This window comes from Elgaria multicarinata, chromosome 23 (assembly GCF_023053635.1).
Source record: "Elgaria multicarinata webbii isolate HBS135686 ecotype San Diego chromosome 23, rElgMul1.1.pri, whole genome shotgun sequence".
In the NCBI taxonomy this organism is placed as follows: Eukaryota; Metazoa; Chordata; class Lepidosauria; order Squamata; family Anguidae; genus Elgaria; species Elgaria multicarinata.
The window spans coordinates 4,376,835-4,401,802 of record NC_086193.1 but is presented as its reverse complement, the minus strand read 5'-3'; the positions used below and the strand labels follow the sequence as shown (position 1 = coordinate 4,401,802).

The following is a 24,968-nucleotide window of genomic DNA, read 5'->3' as shown; positions in this document are numbered from 1 at the left end:
AGCAGTCACATCTGCGGTGGTAAGGTGGGCCTGACTATAGTTACCTGAGAAACATGAGGTTTGACTAGACCAGGCTTTTATTCTGTGATTGAGATGGGTTACTCATGGACGTTTAGGAGCCCTTTACTCCCGTGCTTTGCAACCATTTCCCCGACTTTATTTGTAACAGGGAAAACGCAGTATCAAAAATGGCAATTTGAATCCTGCTGTGTTATTACGGAGTTGCACTACAATGACAGCACCAGGCAGTGGCTATCTAAGGAATCATACAGAACTTGCAGAGAAATGAAATCCCAAGGGGAAAGGGGGTGGGGTGACGTGTGTAAAACACTGCTCTTAATCCTCCGAAGACTCTGGAAGCAGAAGTCCTGGTAAAGTTGGGGATAAAAAGCCTGGTGTAGAGAAGCCGTAAGACCCAACTTAGGAGGTTTAGTCTTAGCTACTGCAGGGCAGTAGTGCAAGAAGGTGAGCACCTCATTCATCCTGGGCAGCAAACAGATCTCCAGATGTAAGCCTGTATACACCAGCTGCTGGAGAACATGGGCAGGAGGATGCTGTTGCACCATGTCTAGCTTGTTGGTCCCTGGTCAACAGCTGATGGGTCACTGTATACACCAGTTGCTGGAGAACATGGGCAGGAGGGTGCTGTTGCACCATGTCTAGCTTATTGGTCCCTGGTCAACAGCTGGTGGGTCACTGTATACACCAGTTGCTGGAGAACATGGGCAGGAGGGTGCTGTTGCACCATGTCTAGCTTGTTGGTCCCTGGTCAACAGCTGGTGGGTCACTGTATACACCAGCTGCTGGAGAACATGGGCAGGAGGGTACTGTTGCACCATGTCTAGCTTGTTGGTCCCTGGTCAACAGCTGGTGGGTCACTGTATACACCAGCTGCTGGAGAGCATGGGCAGGAGGGTGCTGTTGCACCATGTCTAGCTTGTTGGTCCCTGGTCAACAGCTGGTGGGTCACTGTATACACCAGTTGCTGGAGAACATGGCCAGGAGGGTGCTGTTGCACCATGTCTAGCTTGTTGGTCCATGGTCAACAGCTGGTGGGTCACTGTATACACCAGCTGCTGGAGAACATGGGCAGGAGGGTGCTGTTGCACCATGTCTAGCTTGTTGGTCCCTGGTCAACAGCTGGTGGGTCACTGTATACACCAGTTGCTGGAGAACATGGGCAGGAGGGTGCTGTTGCACCATGTCTAGCTTGTTGGTCCCTGGTCAACAGCTGGTGGGTCACTGTATACACCAGCTGCTGGAGAACATGGGCAGGAGGGTGCTGTTGCACCATGTCTAGCTTGTTGGTCCCTGGTCAGCAGCTGGTGGGTCACTGTATACACCAGTTGCTGGAGAACATGGGCAGGAGGGTGCTGTTGCACCATGTCTAGCTTGTTGGTCCCTGGTCAACAGCTGGTGGGTCACTGTGTGAACAGCGTGCCGGACTAGATGGACCCCTGGTCTGATCCAGCATGGCAGTTCTTATGTTCTTATGGATTATGGACATTGTGTGTGAGTGTGTTGCCTTGGGTGGCTTTCAACTGTGAGACACCTTTAGGGTGTGATGATGGTTCCATCTCCATCTCCGCACAAAAGCCTGGTTTGAAGTCCAGGTGAGCATCAAGGATGACAGTTGCTCTCTTCTCCCATAATCCTTTAGTGCAGGAGTGGGCAGAAGACAGGATAAGATCTGAGAACATCCAAAGAGCCCTGGTGGATCAGACCAAGGGTTGATCTAGTCCAGCATTCAGTTCACACAGTGGCCAACTGGCTTGCTGGATTAGATGGACCCTTGGTCTGATCCACCAGGGCTCTTCTGATGTTCTTAAGAAGCCCCAACCAGCATGTGCGGAATGTTGGAAATTAGTCCAAAATGTCTGGAAATCTACCTTCTGCTTGAGACCAGCCTTCCCCAATTGGAGGGGGCTCCAGATGTGTCAGGACTACAACTCCCACTATCCCCACGCAGGGAGTCACGGTCCTGACATCGCTAGAGACCCCCCCCCCAATTAGCAAAGCATCTAGTCCCTGGGAGGTTTGTAGTTATATTTACTGCGTAGGATCATGTCCCTTTGTTCCGGGAACCAATCTCGGATGAAATACAGCACTCTGACTGTCCAGGGGTAGAAGATCTCCATGGCCCGGGTTGCTCCACCCTTCACAATGGCCAAGGCAGCTTCGGATGCTGGAGCAGCCGTCATGGTCACCAAGTCCCTGGAAGAGAGCAAATAACATCACAATCGTCTGAGGGAGAAAGAGAAGAGTTATCACTGGGCACAGCACTTTACAGATCAAGAAACGAAAGAGAAATTCCCTGCCTCCAAAAGACGGCAATTTACAAATCAGCCGTGCGACAGGGATCTCTCGAAATCGCCGTCCAGTGGAGACGGTAGCTCTGACGTCAGTAGAGCAATGAATCCACTCCGGGTTTCAGTCAGAACCAGTCACAATTCTAAAGGAGCTGTCCAAGGTATTGCGGGTTCTCTCCAAAATGGGTTCAGCACCTCAGATACCTTCTTTAGGGCTCTCACTGGAACTGACACAGGAGTCACCAGCCTCCACTGCAAAATGTTGTCCTGATACATAACAGACTATAATGAAGATGAGTGGTAGAGTGTTAAAGGATAAATAAAAGAAGTTATTTATGACTATCATAGGATCATAGAATAGTAGAGTTGGAAGGAGCATCTAAGGCCATCAAGTCCAACCCCCTGCTCAGTGCAGGAATCCACCCTAAAGCATCCCTGACAGATGGTTGTCCAGCTGCCTCTTGAAGGCCTCTAGTGTGGGAGAGCCCACAACCTCCCTAGGTCACTGGTTCCATTGTTGTACTGCTCTAACAGTCAGGAAGTTTTTCCTGATGTCCAGATGGAATCTGGCTTCCTTTAACTTGAGCCCCTTATTCCATGTCCTGCACTCTGGGAGGATCGAGAAGAGATCCGGGCCCTCCTCTGTGGGACAACTTTTTAAGTATTTGAAGTGTGCTCTCATGTCTCCCCTCAATCTTCTCTTCTCCAGGCTAAACATGCCCAGTTCTTTCAGTCTCTCTTCATAGGGCTTTGTTTCTAGACCTCTGATCATCCTGGTTGCCCTCTTCTGAACACGCTCCAGCTTGTCTGCGTCCTTCTTGAATTGTGGGGCCCAGAACTGGACGCAATACTCTAGATGAGGCCTAGGACTATAATCTTAATTTCTTTTGGGGAGAAGGCACAAAGCTTTGTATGAAAATCATAGAATCATAGAATAGCAGAGTTGGAAGGGGCCTACAAGGCCATCGAGTCCAACCCCCTGCTCAATGCAGGAATCCACCCTAAAGCATCCCTGACAGATGGTTGTCCAGCTGCCTCTTGAAGGCCTCTAGTGTGGGAGAGCCCACCACCTCCCTAGGTCACGGGTTCCATTGTCGTACTGCTCTAACAGTCAGGAACAGTCATTGTCGTACATGCTCCAACATTCCTTTTACTTAAATTTTAAGTTGGATGAACTTGTTTACAATGTAATATGACTCTCTATATATTTTACTTGAATGTTTTATAGCTCCTGACGAAGGATCTCCAGATCTGAAATGTTGAGCGTTGTACAAGTTTGGTTGAAAGGTTTTTTTTTTTTAACATTTTTATATTTCGCATCAGAAAAATAAAGACACCTCTTTTGACATTTCATAGCACCAGAGCTAGTCGCCACTTTTTCTCATGGAAACCTGCCACATTGAAGCATAAGAAACAACAGGAGCTCAGAGGTCATCTAGCATCCTGTTCAATGCATCCTTAGCAGATGGTTATCTGTTATCATAGAATCATAGTAGAGTTGGAAGGGGCCTCTAAGGCCATCAAGTCCCACCCCCTGCTCAATGCAGGAATCCACCCTAAAGCATCCCAGACAGATGCTTGTCCAGCTGCCTCTTGAAGGCCTCTGGGATGGGAGAGCCCATGACCTCCCTCGGTCTTTGGCTCCACTGTACTGCTCTAAAAGTCAGGAAGCTTTTCCTGTTGTATTGTCATACCGCTCTAACAGTCAGGACGTTTTTCCTGATTTAAATTTCCTGTGGGAAATTTAAAATGGCGGATGGCTTCCATCTGCTGCTAGCAGATCAACCTAGTGGCCAGGAGACCAAGTGAGCCAAGTGGCATCAAAGGTGGCCCTGCCAGGGGGTAACAGAAGCTGCTTCTTGCCTCTAGGACAGATCTAAGCCCTAGTCAGTTGATAGCAGCCATACCGGCATCTCAGCGATTTACGGCACAGCTGCCATGCTGGGATTGCCGATCCAAAAGAGTCGCTTGATGACACGGGGGCTATAAATAAACATGGACTCTCACAGTCATTTCAATAGTTCAAACCAGCTCTGTCTGCATTCCTAGAATCATGGAATAGCAGAGTTGGAAGGGGCCTACAAGGCCATCGAGTCCAACTCCCCGCTCAATGCAGGAACAAAACAATTCACCTTGTTTTGTTCAAAGCCGACTCCGTGTCAATGAGGCCCAGGATACAGAGCGTCACGCTCACGTCCTTCTCCTGCATGATGAGCTCATGGCGCAAGGAAGTAAAGAAGCCGTCCAGGGCAAACTTGGTGGCGGAATAGGAGGTTGTGAAGGGCGTCCCGATTTTCCCTGCAATAAGATGTTCAGTTAATGAGCAAGTCGCTATTTCCAGCCCTAAACAAAAAAACGTGAATTGCCACCGACCGCTCTCATAGAATCATAGAATCGCAGAGTTGGAAGGGGCCTAAAAGGCCATCGAGTCCAACCCCCTGCTCAATGCAGGAATCCACCCTAAAGCATCCCTGACAGATGGTTGTCTAAACAGAGACGCAAGTTTAGAGTTTGGAGGGAGGACGCAGCAGCCAGGCACCTCTCCACCGTGCCTGGGTCCAGCTCCAGCTCAGAGCCCCCTCCCTCCTGCTACCAACTGTCTCTGGAGAGGCCACCAGTGAGGGAGGAAGCAGCAGCCAGACACCTCTCCATCGTGCCTGGGTCCAGCTCCAGCTGAGAGCCCCCTCCCTCCTGCTGTCAACTGTAACTGCTGAACTTTGCAACTAAGATTGTAGTGCCTGAATTTGCTTTCCTTTTCCCCCTCCTCCTCCTCCCTCCCAATCCCCTTTCCTTTTGTGTCATGTCTTTTAGATTGTAAGCCTGTGGGCAGGGACTGTCAAGAAAGACTTTTGTAAGCCGCCGTGAGAGCCTTTTTTGGCTGAATGGCGGCATAAAAATCCTTAAATAAATAAATAAATAAATAACAAAAAAAGCAAATTGCAAGTTGCAGCTCTAACCCAAAAAGCGAGTCACTTGTTGCAGCTCTGAACAAAGAATCAAATCACTAGTTGCATCTTTATTTATTTACTGCAATGGCCGGAGCTCTCTGGCCAGTTCACAACCATTAAAGCCATACAATACAATTTAAGATATATTATATAAACCTACTTCCTTTGATCTCTCCTGAATCTCCCATCAAGCAACTTCGTGGCACGACCCCACTGGATTCTAGTATTATCTGAGAGGGAGAAAAATGTCTCCCTGTCCACCTTCTCCGTGCCAGGCATCATTTTGGACACTTCTATCATGTCTCCGCTTAGCCTCCTTTCCCCCACCCACCCCCAAGCTAAACTATCCCAGCTGTTGTAACCGTCTCTCATGGGGGAGATGCTTAAGACCCTTCATCATTTGAGTTGCCCTTTTCTGCAGTTTCAAGGCGGGAGTTTCAAGAAAGGAGAAATAAACAGTCAGCAGACTTCAGGGTAACAGAGAATTCTTCTCAGCACCGAGGAAGACCGGTGGGATGAAATGATGATTTCTGTTATTGTTTCTATGTGAATGTTTAAGTGATTGGTTCAGGTTTGGATTCTCTGTGACCAATTCTGTTATTTTCAGGAAATGGTGAAGAAGTGGGAAGGGGGAGTTAGACTGGAGAGCAGTGTGAATGGCATCATCTGATTGGTTGGTTGATTGGAACTCCAGGTGCTAAATCGGCTGATTCCCACGGTGAATTGGCTGATTCACCGTGGGAGGCTGAGTGGTCGGGTCGAGAAGGTGTATCCTTTACACGCTCCCTGCCACTACCACCAAGTGGGCCCTGCAAGAAAAGTTTGGCAGGATATCTTTACTTCTTGTTCAGGGTTCGAGACAGACAAGCTAGAATATTGTTAGGGATTCAAGGAAGCCAATTCAGTCTCATAGAATCACAGAGTTGGAAGGGGCCTAAAAGGCCATCAAGTCCAACCCTCCTGGTCAGCGGGGAGCATGCTCAATCCTCATTGGACTAGAGATTTTTTGGGGGGAGGGAGGGGTTGTTCCCCTTTGGTGTGTGTCTGTGTGTGTGTGCATTTAAGAGTTATTTTACTTCTGCTGACATTGGGGTTCCCCTGAACATGCCGATTCCTCCATCTTGTGCCCCCACTTTCGTTCCATTCCTTTCAGCACTCAGCACCTGCGTTCTCTAGTAAAGGGAGTGATAGATAAAGGAAGCCATGAGGTTTCATTTTCAATCCTGCTCTGAACAGCGAAAAAGTCCCACTTTATTGGCCGATTTGGCACCTGAGAGTTAATTTCTTTTTTTAAAAAACCATGATTCTTTGGGACAAACACTGCCTCACCATGACCCCCAAATTTAGTCCTGGTGCCTGCTGGGAATGGTAGTCTTCATAATCCAGCCTGCTACTCACCTGTAAGGGAGGAGACGACGACGAGGGATCCCTTGCTCACCGTCAAGGCAGGCAGGGCTGCTGATGCTATCGAAACATAGCTAAAGAAATTTACCTGAGGGGGGAAAAAAAGGAAAAAGACCAACTATGAAGTCACAAGTTTGGATCTGTTCTACTCCCACTAATACCAAATACAGGTGGTGAGTTCTAGATGAGGCTCCAGATTGTTTCAGGGATTAAGATAGGCTCCTTTACATGTGCTTTTCCCTGTTCCCCCCCCCCCCCCGCACCGCGCCTTTCTATATGTTCCACTACATGATCACTAGGTGGCGGTGTGGTATAGCAGAATTGTGCCAATACACAGAGGGTTTCATGCCACCATTCAGAAAAAATACCAGACTTAGGGAAAAAATGCTATTATGGTTGCAAAGCATGGGGGAGGGCGTCGTGTAACAGACCCACAAACTACCGTGAATGAGGAAACACGAGCACACAGAAAGCAAGAGAACTGCTTCGGAGTATGTAGGGAAACTATGAGGTTTGCCGAAGTACCTTTTTAAACATCAAATCTAAGGGGGCAGCCTTCCTGATAAAAAAAAAATAATGTTTTTCTTAAAGGTATTTCTTTCTGAAACCAGCAGTCCAATGAGGATTGAGTAGGTTCAATAACCACAGAATGGCATTGGAGAAGAACTGGAGCATGGCTAGAATTCTAAACAGTAGGGGAGAAGGCACTGCAACATTATATGTGTTGTGCGTGTTTTTGCAAAGCCCAGAGCTGTAAATATTCCTTGCACGCTCATTTTTCAAATAAAGGGAGGTTTTTATATATATGGAGCAGCACGCTGTTTAAACATGCCGTTCGCCCAGCTAGGAAGGCTCCCATATCGCACCTGCATGAGCCAGCGTGTGTGGTCCAAATCTCCAGCCCACATCACGTAAGGGGTCCAGCCGATATGGTTAAGAACCACATAATCCAAGCCTCCTAAAAGCACAAGAAATGGATGAACATATAAGATCGCCTTATACAGGTCGCATTTGCACATAAAACTAAGCCATGGGATCTGTTTGGATGTGGAGCGGTATACAAACACCATAAAGAAAAACAAAATAATAAATGTTAGTGCGATGTCTAAACCTGGACACTTTGGGCTGTTGGTGGTTAAACCTACAATTTGTTCTTATTTAACCCCACAAAACTCACAGATTGGGTTCACACAACACGCTAATCCACGCGTAATGGTTGGGTGCAGGTTGTTGTACCATGAGTTACTGTGTTGTCTGAACACAGCGCATGTTCTGCAGGGTGGCTTTTTAACCATGCTGTGTGGCTTATTTTCCTTTAAAAAAGCCATCTTAAGAACCCATGGTTTGTAGCTGGGTTATTCAGGGTGGTTAACAAGCTACACTGCATGGTTAACAAGCCACCCCGTGGGAAACACGCTGCAATGAGGCAATACAATAACCCATGGTACAACAACCACCCACACCCAAATACTGAGTGTGGGTTAGCGTGTTGTATGAACTCAGCCAAAGTGTCCAGGTTCTGACATCACGCTAGCAACCTACAAATGGGTGCTCCTGACATCCCTGGCAAATCGTGGCTTAATTAACCCAAAATTTGCCAACGTTACGCGCAAACCAGCCCAACGACAACCCAGATTTAAACAAACCGCACAATGGAGCAGCGTCATGTGTGAATCAGTCCAGATTCAGACAGTTGGTCTATTTACGGTATGCAGGGTAATGTGGATTTTACAGAAAATTTAGCACTGGAAAACTATCTGGGAAATATCCTAAATTCATGGCTTTCTGATGTGTGTATTTAACTTATATTTAGAACAAGGAGGTCAGGAGTATATCATGTTAATTTTATGTGCAATATGAACTTTGACTTTTTATTTAATTTTTCCCAGTGTCAAAATATTTGATTTAGTCTGCAATCCTATACTCACTTACCTTGGAATAAGTCCCATTGAAATCAATAGGTCCTACTTCTGGGTATAGGGATGCAATATATAGGAATGCATTATTATTCTTTTTAAAAATCAAACAGCAGTGACAGTATAGTTTAAAGGCTTTTATATAAAAACATTCAAAGGTTTACTTGTAAATTAATAAATTAAAGAAAGGGAGTGTGCTCAGCAGAGACAAAATACTGACTGACTGGCAATGGAGAGTGGGAAAAATAGACATGGAATGGAGTACCCTGAAAAAGGCAGGGCTGACTGCCCGGCACCCAAAATGGAGTACAAAGGGATGACTGGCTGGCACCCTAAATATCAGTTATTAGGTGGATTAAAAGTATAATTAATTAAATAAATAAAGTGTGCTCAGCAAACACAAAATGCTGATTGACTGTCAGGCAATGGAGAGTTGAAAAACCAGACAGGGAATGGAGTACCCTGAAAAAGGCAGGGCTGACTGCCCGGCACCCAAAATGGAGTACAAAGGGATGACTGGCTGGCACCCTAAATATCAGTTATTAGGTGGATTAAAAGTATAATTAATTAAATAAATAAAGTGTGCTCAGCAGACTCAAAATGCTGACTGACTGTCAGGCAATGGAGAGTTGAAAAACCAGACATGGAATGGAGTACCCTGAAAAAGGCAGGGCTGACTGCCCGGCACCCAAAAAGGAACAGCTCCAAACCACAATCTTTTGCTGCATAGCCGCACTTCTCAGTTACTCACCAAGGTGTTCCAATGCAAACCGGACCAGCTTTTCAGCCTCCTCTGGAGAAGCCATGTCAGCGGGGAAGTAGAAGATTTTCTTTGCTCCCAGCTCCTGGCATTTCTCCATCACCTCAATGGAGGAAAGGAAAGAGGGGTTTTTCAAACACAACAACAAAACCAATGAAAGAATTCATGTTTAAACTTTCTAAAAATACACTCACTAAAGCTGCAACCCTCACCATGCTTACTTGTAGGTCCTGCTGAACCGATGTGTCCCTGAATGCACACTTATCTAATTATGCTGCGTGTTTCTATGCATGGCACATTGAGAAAAGGAAGGCTAACCTTTCCCCTGAGAGGCTATTTAGGGTGACCATATGACAGGGATTTGTCAGGATTTTTGGCAACAAATCTGGGAAGGAGGGGAATTACAAAACCTTAGGTTTGATGTTTAAAAAGGTACTTCTGCAAAGCTCATAGTTTCCCTACATGCTCTGAAACAGCCCTCTTGCTTTCTTTGCAACCATGAATGCAGCCTTGTTGCTTTTGTAGGAGGGGTGTGGCCTCATTGCTGAAGGGGTGTGGCCTCGTTGCTGAAGGGGGTGTGGCCTCGTTGCTGAAGGGGGTGTGGCCTCGTTGCCAGGCACCTCTCCAGCTGAGAGCCCCCTCCCTCCTGCTACCAACTGTCTCTGGAGAGGCCACCAGTGAGGGAGGAAGCAGCAGCCAGGCACCTCTCCATCGTGCCTGGGTCCAGCTCCAGTTGAGAGCCCCCTCCCTCCTGCTACCAACTGTCACTGCTGAACTTTGCAACTAAGATTGTAGTGCCTGAATTTCCTTTCCTTTGCCCCCTCCTCCTCCTCCCTCCCAATCCCCTTTCCTTTTGTGTCATGTCTTTTAGATTGTAAGCCTGTGGGCAGGGACTGTCAAGAAATACTTTTGTAAGCCGCCGTGAGAGCCTTTTTTGGCTGAACGGCGGCATAAAAATGCTTAAATAAATAAGTAAATAAATAAATCTTTCCATCTCTAACTTCAAATTTGCGCTTACTTTCTGCAGGACTGCCTCCCTCCTGGCCGTCAGGACAATCTGAGCCCCGAATCTGGCATAATGATAGGCCATCTCTTCTCCAATCCCAGTGCTGGCACCAGTCACGAGAACACGGGCGCCCATGAGACTTTCTAAGGGACACAAAGAGAGAGAGACACACACACACACACAGGAGAGAAAGCAAGATGCAGGGTGATCCAAAACCAGCAGGGGGCAGTACGGATAACCAATCGAATTATAAAGATGCTTTCAATGGCAGCCGTTGGATGGTATTAAAGGACATCCATTGACTCACTTCCCTTTCATAGCCCTGCTTGAGGCCGGGTTCCTCCAGCTTTACCACCCATTGGCAACCCCAAAGCCTCCTGTCCCTTTAAATGACGCCCCCCCCCATTGCTGAATCCATATCCCAAAGCATATCCCCTGCCCCACCTGCTAACTTTTAAGGCACAATCCGGTGCATGTTTAGCCAGGAAGACGTCCCACAGCTCCCAGCATGCCCCAGGCAGCTGTGTTATGCAGGCTGCAGAACTGTAGGACATTTTTTTTTGCATAGGATTGCGGCCTTAATGACTCTCCCCATTCTCCCTCACTACCCCTTATGCCTGAACCCAAAGCCGAGCACAGCACATTTCATTAGGGCGTACGCCCTGGAGTTATTATTATTATTATTTTAAAGGCAAATATTTATTGAATACGCAATCATAAAGGACATTATTTTTATTCATCAACAAACTACAGGCCTGGTTCAGAAGACATGTTAAATCAAGGCTTTAACTACAGTGGATAAGCCAAAAAGCCAGGCCATGTTCAGAAGACACCTTAAGGCATGCCTTTAACTATGGTGAATAAACTAAAAAGCCAGGCCGTGTGCAGAAGACACCCTAAACCATGGCTTTAACCACAGTGGTTAAGCCAGAAAGCCAGGCTGTGTTCAGAAGACACCTTAAACCACGGCTTTAACCATGGTGAATAAAGCAAAAAGCCATAGTTAAAGCCATGGTTTAAGGTGTCTTCTGAACACGGCCTGGCTTTCTGGCTTAACCACCATGGTTTAAGGTGTCTTCTGAACACGGCCTGGCTTTCTGGCTTAACCACCATGGTTTAAGGTGTCTTCTGAACAGGCCCAAAGAAACTAAAACTTAACTAATTTTTTTTTTAAAAAAAAAATTAGCAACTAAACTTTACTTTAAGAAATGAGACACAAGATACCAAATTTTCGCTGTAGTGATAACCAAGGCGTAGAAAAGATACAGACAATTTTCATGATCTTTATCTTGAACCAGATAATGAGCTAATCCAAATTCACCGTCCTAGAGAAGGAGACACCGCTCACCAGGTGTCATGGGCTTCAATTCCTCAATCACATCATGTTTAACTATGATGGAGTCGAGGGGCGGTCGGGGGGGAGTGTACGAGAGCACCATTAATGTACATGTATATAGCACCATTAATATACATGGTGCTGTAAATGGACAAAGCCGAGCAAGGGAAGTGGAGACCCTTGGGCAGGTGAGAAACATGGCATCAGAGGAGCGAAGAGCACGAGCGGGGCAATAGTATGAGATGAGAGAGGAGAGATAGGAAGGAGCTAGACAGTGAAAAGCTTTGTAGGTCAATAGGAGAAGTTTATATTGGATTCTGAAGTGAATTGGAAGCCAATGAAGAGATTTCAGAAGTGGAGTAACATGGTCAGAGCGGCGAGCCAAGAAGATGATCTTAGCAGCAGAGGGGTGAACAGAAACCAACGGACTGATGTGAGAAGAAGGAAGGCCAGTGAGAAGAAGGTTGCAGTAGTCCAACCGAGAGATAACCAACGCATGAACAAGAGTCTTGGCAGAAGAGACAGACAAAAATGAGCGAATCCTGGCAATATTATACAGGAAAAAACGACAGGATTTAGCTACTGCCTCAATATGAGGAATCTCAACGTGTAGACTGTAAGCTCCTTGAGTGCAGGGACCCAATTTTTTGTTTGTTTCATGTTACCCTGTAAAACACTAATTACAAAGGACACAGTCTTTTCAGCGGTGGCCCCATAAATCTAGAATGGCTTCCTCTGGGAATTATGTATGACCCCTTTGATGACTTTTTAAGCAGACCTTAAATATTTCTTTGTTACGTCGCTCAGCATTTTTTGCAACCTTCTCCATTTTCTGCCAGGGTTGTTTATTGATTAAGACATTTGTATCCCGCCCTATTTCACAAGGCTCTCAGGTAAAACCATACAACCGATATAAAACAATGAATATACACAGCGAAAAACAAATTAAACCATTAATAAGCTAAAACCAGTACAAAATTTAAAAACAGTAAAACCAGCTAAAACAATGTACAGGCTTGGTGAATGTAAGCCACCAAAGGCTTTGTTAAACAGCCATGTCTTAACTTGACACCGAAACAAAACTAGTGCCGGTGCCAGTCGGGCCTCCAAGGGGAGGGCATTCCACAGCCGGGGTGCCTCCACAGAGAAGGCCCTCTCCCATGTCCCACCATAGCGTATGTCTTGTGTTGGTGGGACGTGGGTGAAGGGCTCCTCCAACTGACTTCAAATCTTGGGCAGGCATATCTAAGGAGAGGCGCTCCCTCAAGTATTGAGGTCCCAAGCCGTTTAGGGCTTTAAACGTCATTACCAGCACCTTGAATTCCGACCGGTTGGCGTTTTAGCTGCCTGTATCCTTCACGATTTTGTTTTTTGCTTTTGTTTTTAACATGGCTGTTTCAACTGCATTTTAAATGTACCTCTCTATTGCTCGGTCACCTTTCTTAACTACTTTGGGTGGTTTGACCCTGAAAGGCGGGAGATGAATAAAGATCTGAGTGTGGCTTTGATTCTTTAGAAACCTGAATCCAAATATTCCTACAACACGAGCCCACAGTGGCGGGTAGCGCAGCAGACACACAAAACCCAGAAGGCATATCAATACATCCATTGCAAGAAAACGTCGCCGCATGAAGGCCAACCCAAAAAATGCTGATGTTGCGAGGTTGAAATGTTATGAAGGATTTAGACAGGAAAAGTCCTACAATCCCCATCACGGCCTGCTCCAGTTGGACTCCCCTCCTTCGGGAGCAGGACAATCCCATCAGCCCTGTTCCCAGTCCACTTAATTTCTCTCTCTCTCTCTCTCTCTTTACCTCTTTACCTCTTCCCTCCCGGACTCCTGTTCCTTGTGTGCCATGTCTTTATTAGGGCAGGGACTGTCTTTTTTGCTAAGTGTAAGCCACTCCGAGAGCCCTTTTTGGCTGAGGAGCGGGATATAATTATCATTATAATTTATTATTATTATTTATTTATATAGCACCATCAATGTACATGGTGCTGTACAGAGTAAAACAATAAAATAGCAAGACCCTGCTGCATAGGCTTACAAGCACCATGTACATTGATGGTGCTATATAAATAAATAATAATAATAATAATAATAAATAAAATCATAATAAAACAATAAGGAGGGGAAGAGAATGCACCAAACAGGCACAGGGTAGAGTAAAACTAACAGTATAAAAGTCAGAACAAAATCTGATAAATATGATAAATAAATAATAAATAAATAAATACAACCCCCAGCATTCCCCAGCCAGTATTCCATCACAGCAGATTTAAATCGAATGTATGTGTGTTTTAAAATCATGTGTGAAGATCTTTCTTTCTTCCTTAATTGTGTGTTTGTGGGCAGGGTATTTTGAACGCTTGGTCCTGAGTAAGCAAAGCCACAAGTCTTGACAGACCTGCTCTGTATGCAGGCCTCTGTACGCAGTTTGGCTCTGGCAAGTGAACGGCATGATGGGATTGGAATGATGTCTGCGCCTGGATGTGCAGTACGCTAAAACTGCTTAATTGGAAGGAAATGCTTAACTGGAATTTATTATTGTCAAGACCTTTTTGATATAGTATAAAACACAGACTAGAAAGCAGCAGTTTCCGCAGCTGAAACTCTCCCCACGGCCTGATTTCGATCCCAGCGGAAGCTGGTTTCAGGCAGACTGCTCAGGTCGACTCAGCCTTCCATCCTCCCGAGGTTGGTAAAATGAGTATCCTGTTAGCTGGGGGAAAGGTAATCACGGCCGGGGAAGGCAACGGCAAACCACCCCGCTATAAGGCCTGACTCAGTGCTTGCACGAGAGGTTCCTTTCCTTGATAAAGAGGACTGACCATCCAGGACTGACATGGGTCACCTGCTGATCAGGCATAATGAAGTTTTCTTTGAACTGTCTTTGTTTTTCTTTAGAATTTTGCCAACTGCTAATTTATTCTGTGTATAAACTAGGGTGACCATATTTGGGAAACCAAAAAAGAGGACACTTAGTGTGTGTGTGGGGCGGGGGGGAAGCAGCTTTCTGAGTCCTGCAGAAAGTACGTTATTCCCCCGCCACCTTAAAGAACCCGATTGGAGTGGAGGAGGGGAAAGGATTTCATTCTGCACCACCACCATCCACTCCAATTGGGGCCTTTTCTATAATGTCCACGAATGACCCACTTTCCCCTTTAAGACCTCAATTGGAGCTCAGGGTGGGGGAATGATGTGCCTCAAGAAAGCATGTCATTCCCTCCTGCCATGCTAATGGCAGCCTTAAAGGGGAAGGTGTGTCATTCCAGGACATTATTGAAAATTATAGAAAATCCCCCCCTGACACCATGGAAAGAACAAAAACCAGGACAAATCCGGGGAAATCCTGACAGTTGGTCACCCTAGATAAACATACCAGCTTTTCACACTGCCAGTTGAGAAGTTCTTTGTCTGTAGGACTCTCTCCATACAGCTGTATTACGCTCAGTAAAACCACCAAAGTGGATTTTTATCCTTGACAATCCTTACCTACCTGGGTCGAAGGTATCTCTCCACATGAAAGCCACCAAACCAATGGCGACGGGGAGTCCGCCCAGCAACAAATGCAGGAATCTCATCTTTGCCTTCTCGGCTGGAAAAGTGAGGCGAGAAGGGAATGTTGGCACTATATGAGAAGGTTAACGTTAGGGTAAGAGCAAAGTCCATTGGTAAAATCGGAACTTGAAAGGAGCAGCGGGTTGGGCAAACATGGAAGGAGGTGGAAAGAGAGTGCAGATTGCGTTTACTTATTTAATTTTTACATTTATATACTGCCCCACAGCCGAAGCTCTCTGGGCGGTTTACTTGGGAGTAAGCCCACTGAACACACTGGGACTTCCTTCAGATTAAACCCCACAGGAGATTCTGAAGCTACAATCCTATTAATCTTATTTATTTGCATTTTAAGGTATTTGAATACCACCCTCCTTACAACCTCTCTCATCTCACACTATTGCCCCGCTCGTGCTCTTCGCTCCTCTAATGCCATGTTTCTCGCCTGCCCAAGGGTCTCTACTTCCCTTGCTCGGCTTCGTCCATTTTCTTCTGCTGCCCCTTACGCCTGGAACGCTCTTCCAGAACATTTGAGAACTACAAGTTCAATCGCAGCTTTCAAAGCTCAGCTAAAAACTTTTCTTTTTCCTAAAGCTTTTAAAACTTGATTTTGTTCTGACTTTTATACTGTTAGTTTTACTCTACCCCGTGCCTGCTTGGTGCATTCTCTTCCCCTCCTTATTGTTTTATTATGATTTTATTAGAATGTAAGCCTATGCTTATTTCGTAATTGTGTTTTTAACCTGTTGGGTGTTTTATTGTGGTTTTAATTTTTGCGAACCGCCCAGAGAGCTTCGGCTATTGGGCGGTATAAAAATGTAATAAATAAATAAATAATAAATAAATATGCAGCAGGGTTTTGCTATTTTATTGTTTTACTCTGTACAGCACCATGTACATTGATGGTGCTATATAAATAAATAAATAATAATAATAATAATAACAACATACCCTAGGGAAGGACGGTTTTTCCCAAGAAAATACAGTAATATTATTATTATTATTATTAATTATTATTATTTTAAAACCTACCTAGCCACAACAGAGGCACTTTCCAAATTGCAGAATTTGAACCAAGGACTCAAATTCAGAACTTCATTTTTTTTTTTTTACCATAACATACAATCACAGAATCATTACTTTAAAAACAAACAACAACGAAACCACATTCAGAGCTTCAAATATCATTCCAGGGCTGTAAAATCCAACAGCTGTTTACCTGGGCGGAAACTTCCACCCTATTGTTTATCTTATTTATTTGCATTTCAGGATATTTGCACACCACCCTTCGTACAACATATCTCAGGGAGGGATGTTCTTACCATAATATGCCATCACAGTATTTATATTTAAAATAAATAAATAAACCCAGCTACCCACAACAAAAAAACCTATTAGAGCTTCAAATATAGCTCCAGGGCTGTAAAATCCAAGAGCTGATTTACCTGAGCAGAAGTTGCTTTGAAGACAGTGATGTAATTCTTTTTGCCGGCCCGTGCACGGCTCCCAAACGTTTTACTCTGTCTTGATTGGTGTCCTTTGGTTGCAAAAGAAATAGTAACACAGCTTGGAAAATGCAGACACACACATGAGAAACCCCAGGCTCCCATGGAAAGCTGGCACAGCCTCCAGGTGTTCAACTAGCTTGCAAAATTCGAAGCACACCTGTTGGATCAGGTCTCTTCTGTTTCCGCCAGGTAGAACCAGGTGTTGCCTTCAAAGAGAAGCCACCTACAAGGAGCAAAAGCCAGGAGGTCTAGCCATAGAGATCTGAGGATAGAGTAGGCTCGATTAGGAAGGGCATGCGGTTTTCAGCCCCACTGTCATCAAAGGCAGAATCATAGAGATAGTCAGAGTAGAGCAGCCATTCCCCAACCTGGTGCCCCCCATATGTTATATGTTTATATAACATATGTTAATATGTTTATTAAGAATTTACAGCTACTGTCATTTCAAGCTGCAATGTTACACTTACTTGGGACCAGTGGAGGTCGGTGCCTCTGATGTCACTGGAGCTGGGAATACATTCGGGGGGTTCAGCCAGAACTCCCCAAAGTAGGCTCAGCACTTTGGAGAGCGTCCTTTAGAGTTCTGGCTGGTTCTGCCCCAAACCCCACTGGCATCAACACTGAATGGCATGTGATGAGGCATGTTTCAAACACTACAAATATGAATCAAGGACGAAAGTCTGCAAAGCATCTGTCAGGGATGATGATTATTATTATTATTATTTATTTATATAGCGCCATCAATGTACATGGTGCTGTACAGAGTAAAACAATAAATAGCAAGACCCTGCCTCATAGGCTTACATTCTAATAAAATCATATTATTAAATGATAAATTATTATTAAATGAATAAAAATGATTTTATTCATCTTGCTAAATTAAAACATTCCATTATGCATTTTTTCTTCATTCTTTTCAATTTTTCGGGAGAAAAACAAAAAAGGCTTCAGAAAAAGACGCTCCCCCCCCCTTCCAAAAAAATTTTTCCATTTTTTTTCCGGGCCTTCACATCTCTAGGGATATGGAAGGGGGACCCCCCCACACACTTCATTAGCAAGCCCCAACCAAGATGAGAGAAAGATTTTTATTATTATTATTATTATTATTATTATTATTATTTATATAGCGCCATCAATGTACATGGTGCTGTACAGAGTAAAACAATAAATAGCAAGACCCTGCCGCATAGGCTTACATTCTAATAAAATCATAATAAAACAATAAGGAGGGGAAGAGAATGCACCAAGCAGGCACAGGGTAGGGTAAAACTAACAGTATAAAGTCAGAACAAAATCAAGTTTTAAAAGCTTTTAAAACTTTCTAAAGAAAAGTTTTTTAGCTGAGCTTTAAAACAACTATAGAACTCCTCAAATACTTAAAAGGTTGTCACACAGAGGAGGGCCAGGATCTCTTCTCGATCCTCCCAGAGTGCAGGACACAGAATAACGGGCTCCAGTTACAGGAAGTCAGATTCCAGCTGGACATCAGGAAAAACTTCCTGACTGTTAGAGCAGTATGACAATGGAATCAGTTACCTAGGGAGGTGGTGGGCTCTCCCACACTAGAGGCCTTCAAGAGGCAGCTGGACAAGCATCTGTCAGGGATGCTTTAGGGTGGATTCCTGCTTTGAGCAGGGGGTTGGACTAGATGGCCTTGTAGGCCCCTTCCAACTCTGCTATTCTATGATAAATTAAAAGAAAAAAAATTCCGCACACAATAAATTTGCAATGCCAACTCCCCTACCCGCCCCCCAACACACACACAAAGACAAAACTTTGCAAACTTTGCATCCCGTGCAATGGAAATCAAGAAGAAGAGTTTGCAAGAAAAAGAAAGAGAAAGAAAATGCAAAAAAAAAATTGCACATATTTTTATTTTTAAAAATCTGCAAACCCCGCATTTGACAACCTGGTATCATTCAGCAGGAGAAGGAGATGCGGCCCGCGCATGCGCCTTTTACCTCTCGGGCTTGACGGGGGGGGATTTAATCCGCACATGCGCAGAGAGAGGTTCGGCCGCTTCTTCCAGGCCGCCATGACAGTTACCGTGACAAAAATTAAATTGTAACCCTTCAGGTTTTCCCTGTGAGAATCTTTGCCTTAGTTACGTTCCTTCGCTCTCTGTTCCTTTCCTGGCTCAAATTCGGGCCCACCTCAAGCGGTGAGCGAGGAGAGATTTGCCTCGGTAACAATGGCGGCCGTCGCCCGGCTCTGTTTGCCGGCTTCCGACTACAACTCCCGAAAGGCCTCGCGAGAGGCGGGCCGCCGGCTGAAAGCGGGTGCGGACGGGCGCCAAGCTGCCCTTGGGAGACATCGCTTAATCATGGCGCCCCGGATCTTCCCTGTGGTCAAGTGAGTTCGTGCGGGCGGGCGGGCTTCTTGATGATTATTTTCAACTCTGGTTTGTTTTTCTGTTGCAAAAATGGGGAGAACGTGGGAGGGAGGGAAGCAGTTAGGGGATCCTCTCCCCCAGCTAGTGGCCAGAAGGAATCTCCTTGGTTTTGGAGCCTTTCTATTTTGCAATCCTAAAAAGGATTGCAAAATCCTTTTTGCAACCCTACCCACCCCTGCACACATGTATACATTATTATTATTATTATTATTATTTATTTATATAGCACCATCAATGTACATAACCCATTTGCAAAAAGGTTACCCATTTGCAAAAAGGTTTGCAGCAAAGGAAGGAATTTAAAAAATCCAGCCTCTGTTCCTTTTGAATATATAAATGCATGGACATCTTTGAAATATTCTCACACACACACACATGGAAATCTGGGGGGTGGGGGGGGGGTGACCCTTAATAATGAAAAGTTGTTATATTTTGCAAAATGATCCCTGGGTCTCTCTCTCTGTCTCAGCTGCCCCTTGGTCTGTGCTCAAAATGCTTTCCCCCCATTCAGCACCAAATGCAAATATTAAATATCCTCCTCCTCCCTCCCAATCCCCTTTCCTTTTGTGTCATGTCTTTTAGATTGTAAGCCTGTGGGCAGGGACTGTCAAGAAATACTTTTGTAAGCCGCCGTGAGAGCCTTTTTTGGCTGAATGGCGGCATAAAAATCCTTAAATAAATAAATAAAATAAAAATAATTCGGATTTCACTCGTGCTAGTCATAGAATCATAGAATAGCAGAGTTGGAAGGAGCCTACAAGGCCATCTAGTCCAACCCCCTGCTCAATGCAGGAATCCACCCTAAAGCATCCCTGACAGATGCTTGTCCAGCTGCCTCTTGAAGGCCTCTAGTGTGGGAGAGCCCACCACCTCCCTAGGTCACTGGTTCCATTGTCATACTGCTCTAACACTCAGAAAGTTTTTCCTGATGTCCAGCCGGAATCTGGCTTCCTGTAACTGGAGCCCGTTATTCTGTGTCCTGCACTCTGGGAGGATCGAGAAGAGATCCTGGCCCTCCTCTGTGTGACAACCTTTTAAGTATTTGAAGAATTCTATAGAATCATAGAATAGCAGAGTTGGAAGGGGTCTACAAGGCCATCTAGTCCAACCCCCTGTTCAATGCAGGAATCCATCCTAAAGCATAGTAGAGGCTTTGGGCGTCGTTTTAAAGCTTCAATACAGGCTAAAAACTCAGCAGGTTTGCAGGCTGGGGAGGGAAGTAGGGTGGGTGGCTGTGTTTCCCCTGTTAGATACCTGCCTGTCGTGCAGCAGTTAAGTTGAGCGATCCAAATTGCATGGTGGTTGTGCCACTGTTCCTTAACCAAATTTCTGATGTCTTGGGTTGAGGACCTTTGACCATGTGCAGAGTTCCTTCCCTCCGTTGCCCCAGAGAAAATGAGGTTTGGCAGGTGGGTGATCAAGGCAAGGATTCTCCCCTGATCTTAGCAGCTCAAAGTGAAAACGTTCATTATACGTTGTGTTTCTCACGTTTACGTCCCGCTGAAGAGCTCTGTGACTCCCTGCAATTTCTCCCCACAACTGCTCTGTGAGGAAGGTTAGCCTGAGAAACAGAGAGTCTGTCACCTGCTCAGGCATGATTCGAATCCAGGTCTTCCCGAACCTAGGCTGACACCCTAACCGCTACATCACACTGGCTGAACTTTTGAGGTTGTTGGTCTTCACTGGTCTTAGGGTGCTGGCAAAAGCCAGACCTCTGAGCATGTTTATTTCGGATGGGGTGTGTGGTGAGGTGTAACAGAATTGTCCCCTGTCCCATTAAATAATTCCTCTACTTGATTCTTTGGCTTTATACTTTTCAAAAACATCCTTCCCAAGAAATTCAGTTTTCTTCATTCACATCAAAGAAAATTTCTCTGTTGCTCTAGAGGCTAAAGGACGAGATCTAACAGCCATCATTTAGGGTGCAATCCTATTTTGTTTAGACAGAAAAAAAGTCCTACAACTCCCAGCATGCCCCAGACAGAGGAGGATAGATTGGATAGAGGAGGATAGATTGTGGTTGAACATTAGGAGGAACGTCTTGATGGGGTAGCGGCTGTTTGACAATGACCTAGAGGACTGGGTGAGTTCTCCCTCACTTGATGTCTTCAAACAAGCTGGGCAGCCGAGGTAGGATTTCTTGTTCTGGATTTCCTGCATCAAACGGGCTGGATTAGATGGCCTCCGTGGTCCCCTCCAATTCTAGGGCCTCTAAGAGCAGCAGCAAAATCCTTCTCAAATGATGCTTTCTGCCGCTCTTCTTTTCCGCTCAGGTTGCTGGTCAAAGGAGGCTTGGCCGGAGGTGCCATTTACTTAGTTTACAACCAAGGCCTGCTAAGTGGGGGCGACCAGGGGGCCCAGGCCCTCCGGAAAGCGCAAGAAGCTCTCCCTCCGGCCGTGGAAGAATGGGCGAAATATTTCGGCTGGCAGGTGAGTGTGAAGGAGAGGTTGGGTTGTGCTTAAGACGCTCAGCCGGCAGCAGGGAGGCGTTAACAAAATCCATTTTAATAGATCAAACCGATTGTCTGTGGTTGACTTTGACTAACAGCTTCCCTCCAGGGTCCCGGGCACAGGAAGGGGCTTTCATTCCCCTGCTCCTTGATAACTGGAGACGTTGAAGATTGAACCTGGGACTTCCTACATGCGAAGTAGTAGCTCTGCAGCTATGACCCCTTCTTATGGAGAATTGGTGTCAGCAGTGGGATTTCCGAGACCCGGTTCTAGCTGTTTTGTCAGTTCCTGCTCTGTCCGTTGCTTTGCACGCTGTCTTTTATTCTTTTGAGCATTTTTACCTGTTCTGTGGCATTTTAGTTTTTTAACGGTTTGCAGTCCGCCCAGAAAACATTAGTTATTGGACGGATTAGAAATGAACTAACTAAATAAATAAATACATTGGAACCTGGGATTTGCCAGCTCCCGCAGTTAGCCAAGGTGCTGCACAGAATTTAGGACTTTTCCTGAGGTCAAGCAACGAAGCAGCTGGGTTGGGCTGACTGGTGATAATACATAGGTCTAAAGCAAAATGGGTTCCTTTCGTGGGTTCATTTCCCTAGCCAATGCTGCCGTACCTCTTTGTTGATACCTGTATGTGTGTTCTTTCATTTTAACAGCTTCCCACAATTCCCAAAACTGAATTCTCTCTCTGCAATTCCTGGAATTCAGGTGAGTGACACACACACACACCGTATCCCCACTCAGCGTCCTTCCCCTCTGCTCTTTATATTATTATTATTATTATTATTATTATTATTATTATTATTATTATTATTATTACCGCAAGGGGTAATCCTGCAAGGGATTTTTATTATTATTTACATTTTTATATTTATCATATTTCTACCCCGCTCCTCAGCCAAAAAAGGCTCTCAGAGCAGCTTACAATCAGTTATCCTGCCCATAATCCAAAGCTCTCTGGGCAGTGCACAATTAAAAACCATAAAATATAACCCATATAAATTTAAAACATTAAAAAGTTTAAAGGGAGGAAGGGAAAAGAACCTCTCGTACAAGCACTGAGTCATTACTGACTCTTGGAGGGACGCCAGCTTTCGCTGACGTTTTCTTGGCAGGCCTTATAGCGGGGTGGTTCGCCGTTGCCTTCCCCGGCCGTTATTCCCTTTCCCCCAGCTAACTGGGTACTCATTTTACCGACCTCGGGAGGATGGAAGGCTGAGTCGACCCAAGCCGGCTGCCTGAAACCAGCTTCCGCTGGGATCGAACTCAGGCCGTGGGGAGAGTTTCAGCTGCAGAAACTGCTGCTTTACCGCTCTGCGCCACACGAGACTCTATAAAACATAAAATAAAACGTTTAAAAGGCAATATAAAATTGTGACCCGCTCAATCACTCCTCTTTTGAAACACGAAAGCTATTTATTTATTTATTTATTTATTACATTTTTATACCGCCCAATAGCCGAAGCTCTCTGGGCGGTTCACAAAAATTAAGCTAGTTCGACCTTCTCTGTACTGGTGGTCTTTTAAATGTATTTTGGGACTACAACTCCCATCGTGGCTGGGGGTGATGGGAGCTGTAGTCCCAAGGCATCTAGATGGAGAAGGCTGAACTAGAGAAGGGTGTTGCAGGGCTGCAGCGAGCCCCAGGCAGTGTTGAGCAAAATGTGGGGCCTCCCTCTCCCCTCCGCATCCTCCCCACAGCTGGTGGGGTGTGGGGTCGCCCACATGACATAGACCCAGTTGTCGGGCCTGTGCTTGCTGCCCAGTTTAGCCAACACTGCAACAAACCGTTAGGGAGTTTCTCTGAATATTTAACTGAAATCCACCTCCTGACAATTTCCGCCCTTTGCTTCTGGTCCTGCCGTCTGCGATAGCAAAGAACCGCTCTGCTCCATCTTCTGTGTGACTGCCCTAAGGGTATTTGAACGCTGCTGCTAGGTCTCCCCTGAATCTTCCTCCACCCAGGTGAAATATAAGGACATCAGAAGTGCCCTGATGCTGGATCAGACCGAGGGTCCATCTAGTCCAGAGGCTAACCAGCTGTCGATCAGAGACCCACAACAGGACATGGGTGCAACAGAACTCTCCCACCCATGTCCCCCAGCAACTGGTGCACACAGTCTTACTGCCTCGGATACTGTAGGCAGCACAGAGCCATCAATCCCTTTTCCACCATTCCTCATAGGACTTGGTTTCCAGGCCTGGAACTGAGCTGGCAGCCCGATCAGACACAAATATGTTCTCCCAGTTTCCTTCCTGCTGTACTTTACTTCATTTCAGCCCTTCCATTTTGGGGAAGAGGGAGGAGTGTGAGCGGAACGGAGTGTCACGGAAAAGGGGCTGGCTGGCAGGCACTCCAAGCTGCCACAAATTGGGGCAAAGTTTCGTTGCGTTTATTTTTACTCTTCGTTGTTTTGCAGGGGTCCGGACGGTCATAGGAGGTCTCTCTGTGGCCCCCACCAGGGCCTGTGAGTATACCCAGCATGGATGGAAGTACATGAAAGACCTCGTCAAATGAAACCAACCCAAGAGGCCTCTGCTTTCTCTTGCCATCTTAATGGGGAAGTTCTCAGCACCTGATAGTGGAGGACAGCCCCATTTCTAAAGGGCTGAAATAAAGACTCTGAAACAGCCCTGGGTGGTGTTGATGACCAGATGTGTTAGCTACTTGCTCATCTCTGCTTCTGTTTAATAGTCCTCTTCAGTGTTCTTGGACACAACTTATAGCAAAGTCGAAGCTACTTTTGGATAATATCTTTGAGCCCTTAATGTAATTTGTCTCCTTTCTACCATGTTATACAATTAAATTTGGACTATGTGGATTTGCGGGGGAAACAGCATTGCCCATTTGCCTCAAAAATGGATAAAATGGTAACGGGGTGGGAATTTGTAATAAATTCAGGTTGCAACACTCAAAATCTCTGTAAGCCCTTACTTCAGTTGGTTGAAATTAGAGTTTTGTGCCACGGAATGCTTATGAACATTCCAACATCTCGGTGGCTGTGCGTTCTTCGTTCAACAGAAAAGGGAGTATGTGGCACGGTTGAAGTGCCAACTGCGAGTACATGTTGTATCAATGGGATGGCGGGATTGCCATTAGGCTCAGTGTCACACGCACACCTATTAGGTTGTGTCATCCCCACTTGTACAAATTAAAAAGGTAAATAGTCCTGAAAGAATTCAGGAGCTGGACTGCCTCCGTTTTCCTTTTCAACGACGGAGCAGAATTTAATATTTTTAATTTTTTCAACCATTTCAACTACGAATAATCCCTTTAGTTGAAAGGACGAAACTGTAGATCGCAAGCTGAATATGAGCCAACAGTGTGATAGGGCTGCAAGAAAGGCCAATGCTATTTTGGGCTGCATTAAGAGAA

The 24,968-nt window shown here is 45.5% G+C and overlaps 2 protein-coding genes across 4 annotated transcripts; one reads left to right on the top strand and one right to left on the bottom strand.

The window, feature by feature from the left end:
- Positions 1 to 914: 914 nt before the first annotated feature.
- HSD11B1L (hydroxysteroid 11-beta dehydrogenase 1 like) lies at positions 915 to 16,976 on the bottom strand. 3 transcript variants are annotated; one of them, XM_063147065.1, is made up of 9 exons: positions 16,904 to 16,976; positions 16,684 to 16,775; positions 15,180 to 15,278; positions 10,356 to 10,486; positions 9,329 to 9,440; positions 7,528 to 7,619; positions 6,656 to 6,749; positions 4,442 to 4,607; positions 915 to 2,214 (listed from the first exon to the last, which is right to left on the bottom strand). In XM_063147065.1, the coding sequence occupies exons 3-9, from the start codon at positions 15,262 to 15,264 to the stop codon at positions 2,022 to 2,024; spliced, it is 873 nt and encodes a 290-aa protein (XP_063003135.1). In that variant the 5' UTR covers positions 15,265 to 15,278; positions 16,684 to 16,775; positions 16,904 to 16,976; the 3' UTR covers positions 915 to 2,021. The 3 variants fall into 3 exon arrangements, with proteins under 3 accessions (XP_063003135.1, XP_063003134.1, XP_063003136.1); XM_063147064.1 differs by having other exon boundaries at positions 16,684 to 16,961; XM_063147066.1 differs by lacking the exons at positions 16,684 to 16,775; positions 16,904 to 16,976 and having other exon boundaries at positions 15,176 to 15,234.
- Positions 16,977 to 19,010: 2,034 nt separating this feature from the next.
- On the top strand, positions 19,011 to 24,510 carry MICOS13 (mitochondrial contact site and cristae organizing system subunit 13). The gene is made up of 4 exons (XM_063146995.1): positions 19,011 to 19,098; positions 21,412 to 21,568; positions 22,249 to 22,300; positions 24,013 to 24,510. Exons 1-4 carry the CDS (start codon positions 19,070 to 19,072, stop codon positions 24,108 to 24,110), a joined length of 336 nt encoding a protein of 111 aa, XP_063003065.1. The 5' UTR covers positions 19,011 to 19,069; the 3' UTR covers positions 24,111 to 24,510.
- Positions 24,511 to 24,968: the final 458 nt, after the last annotated feature.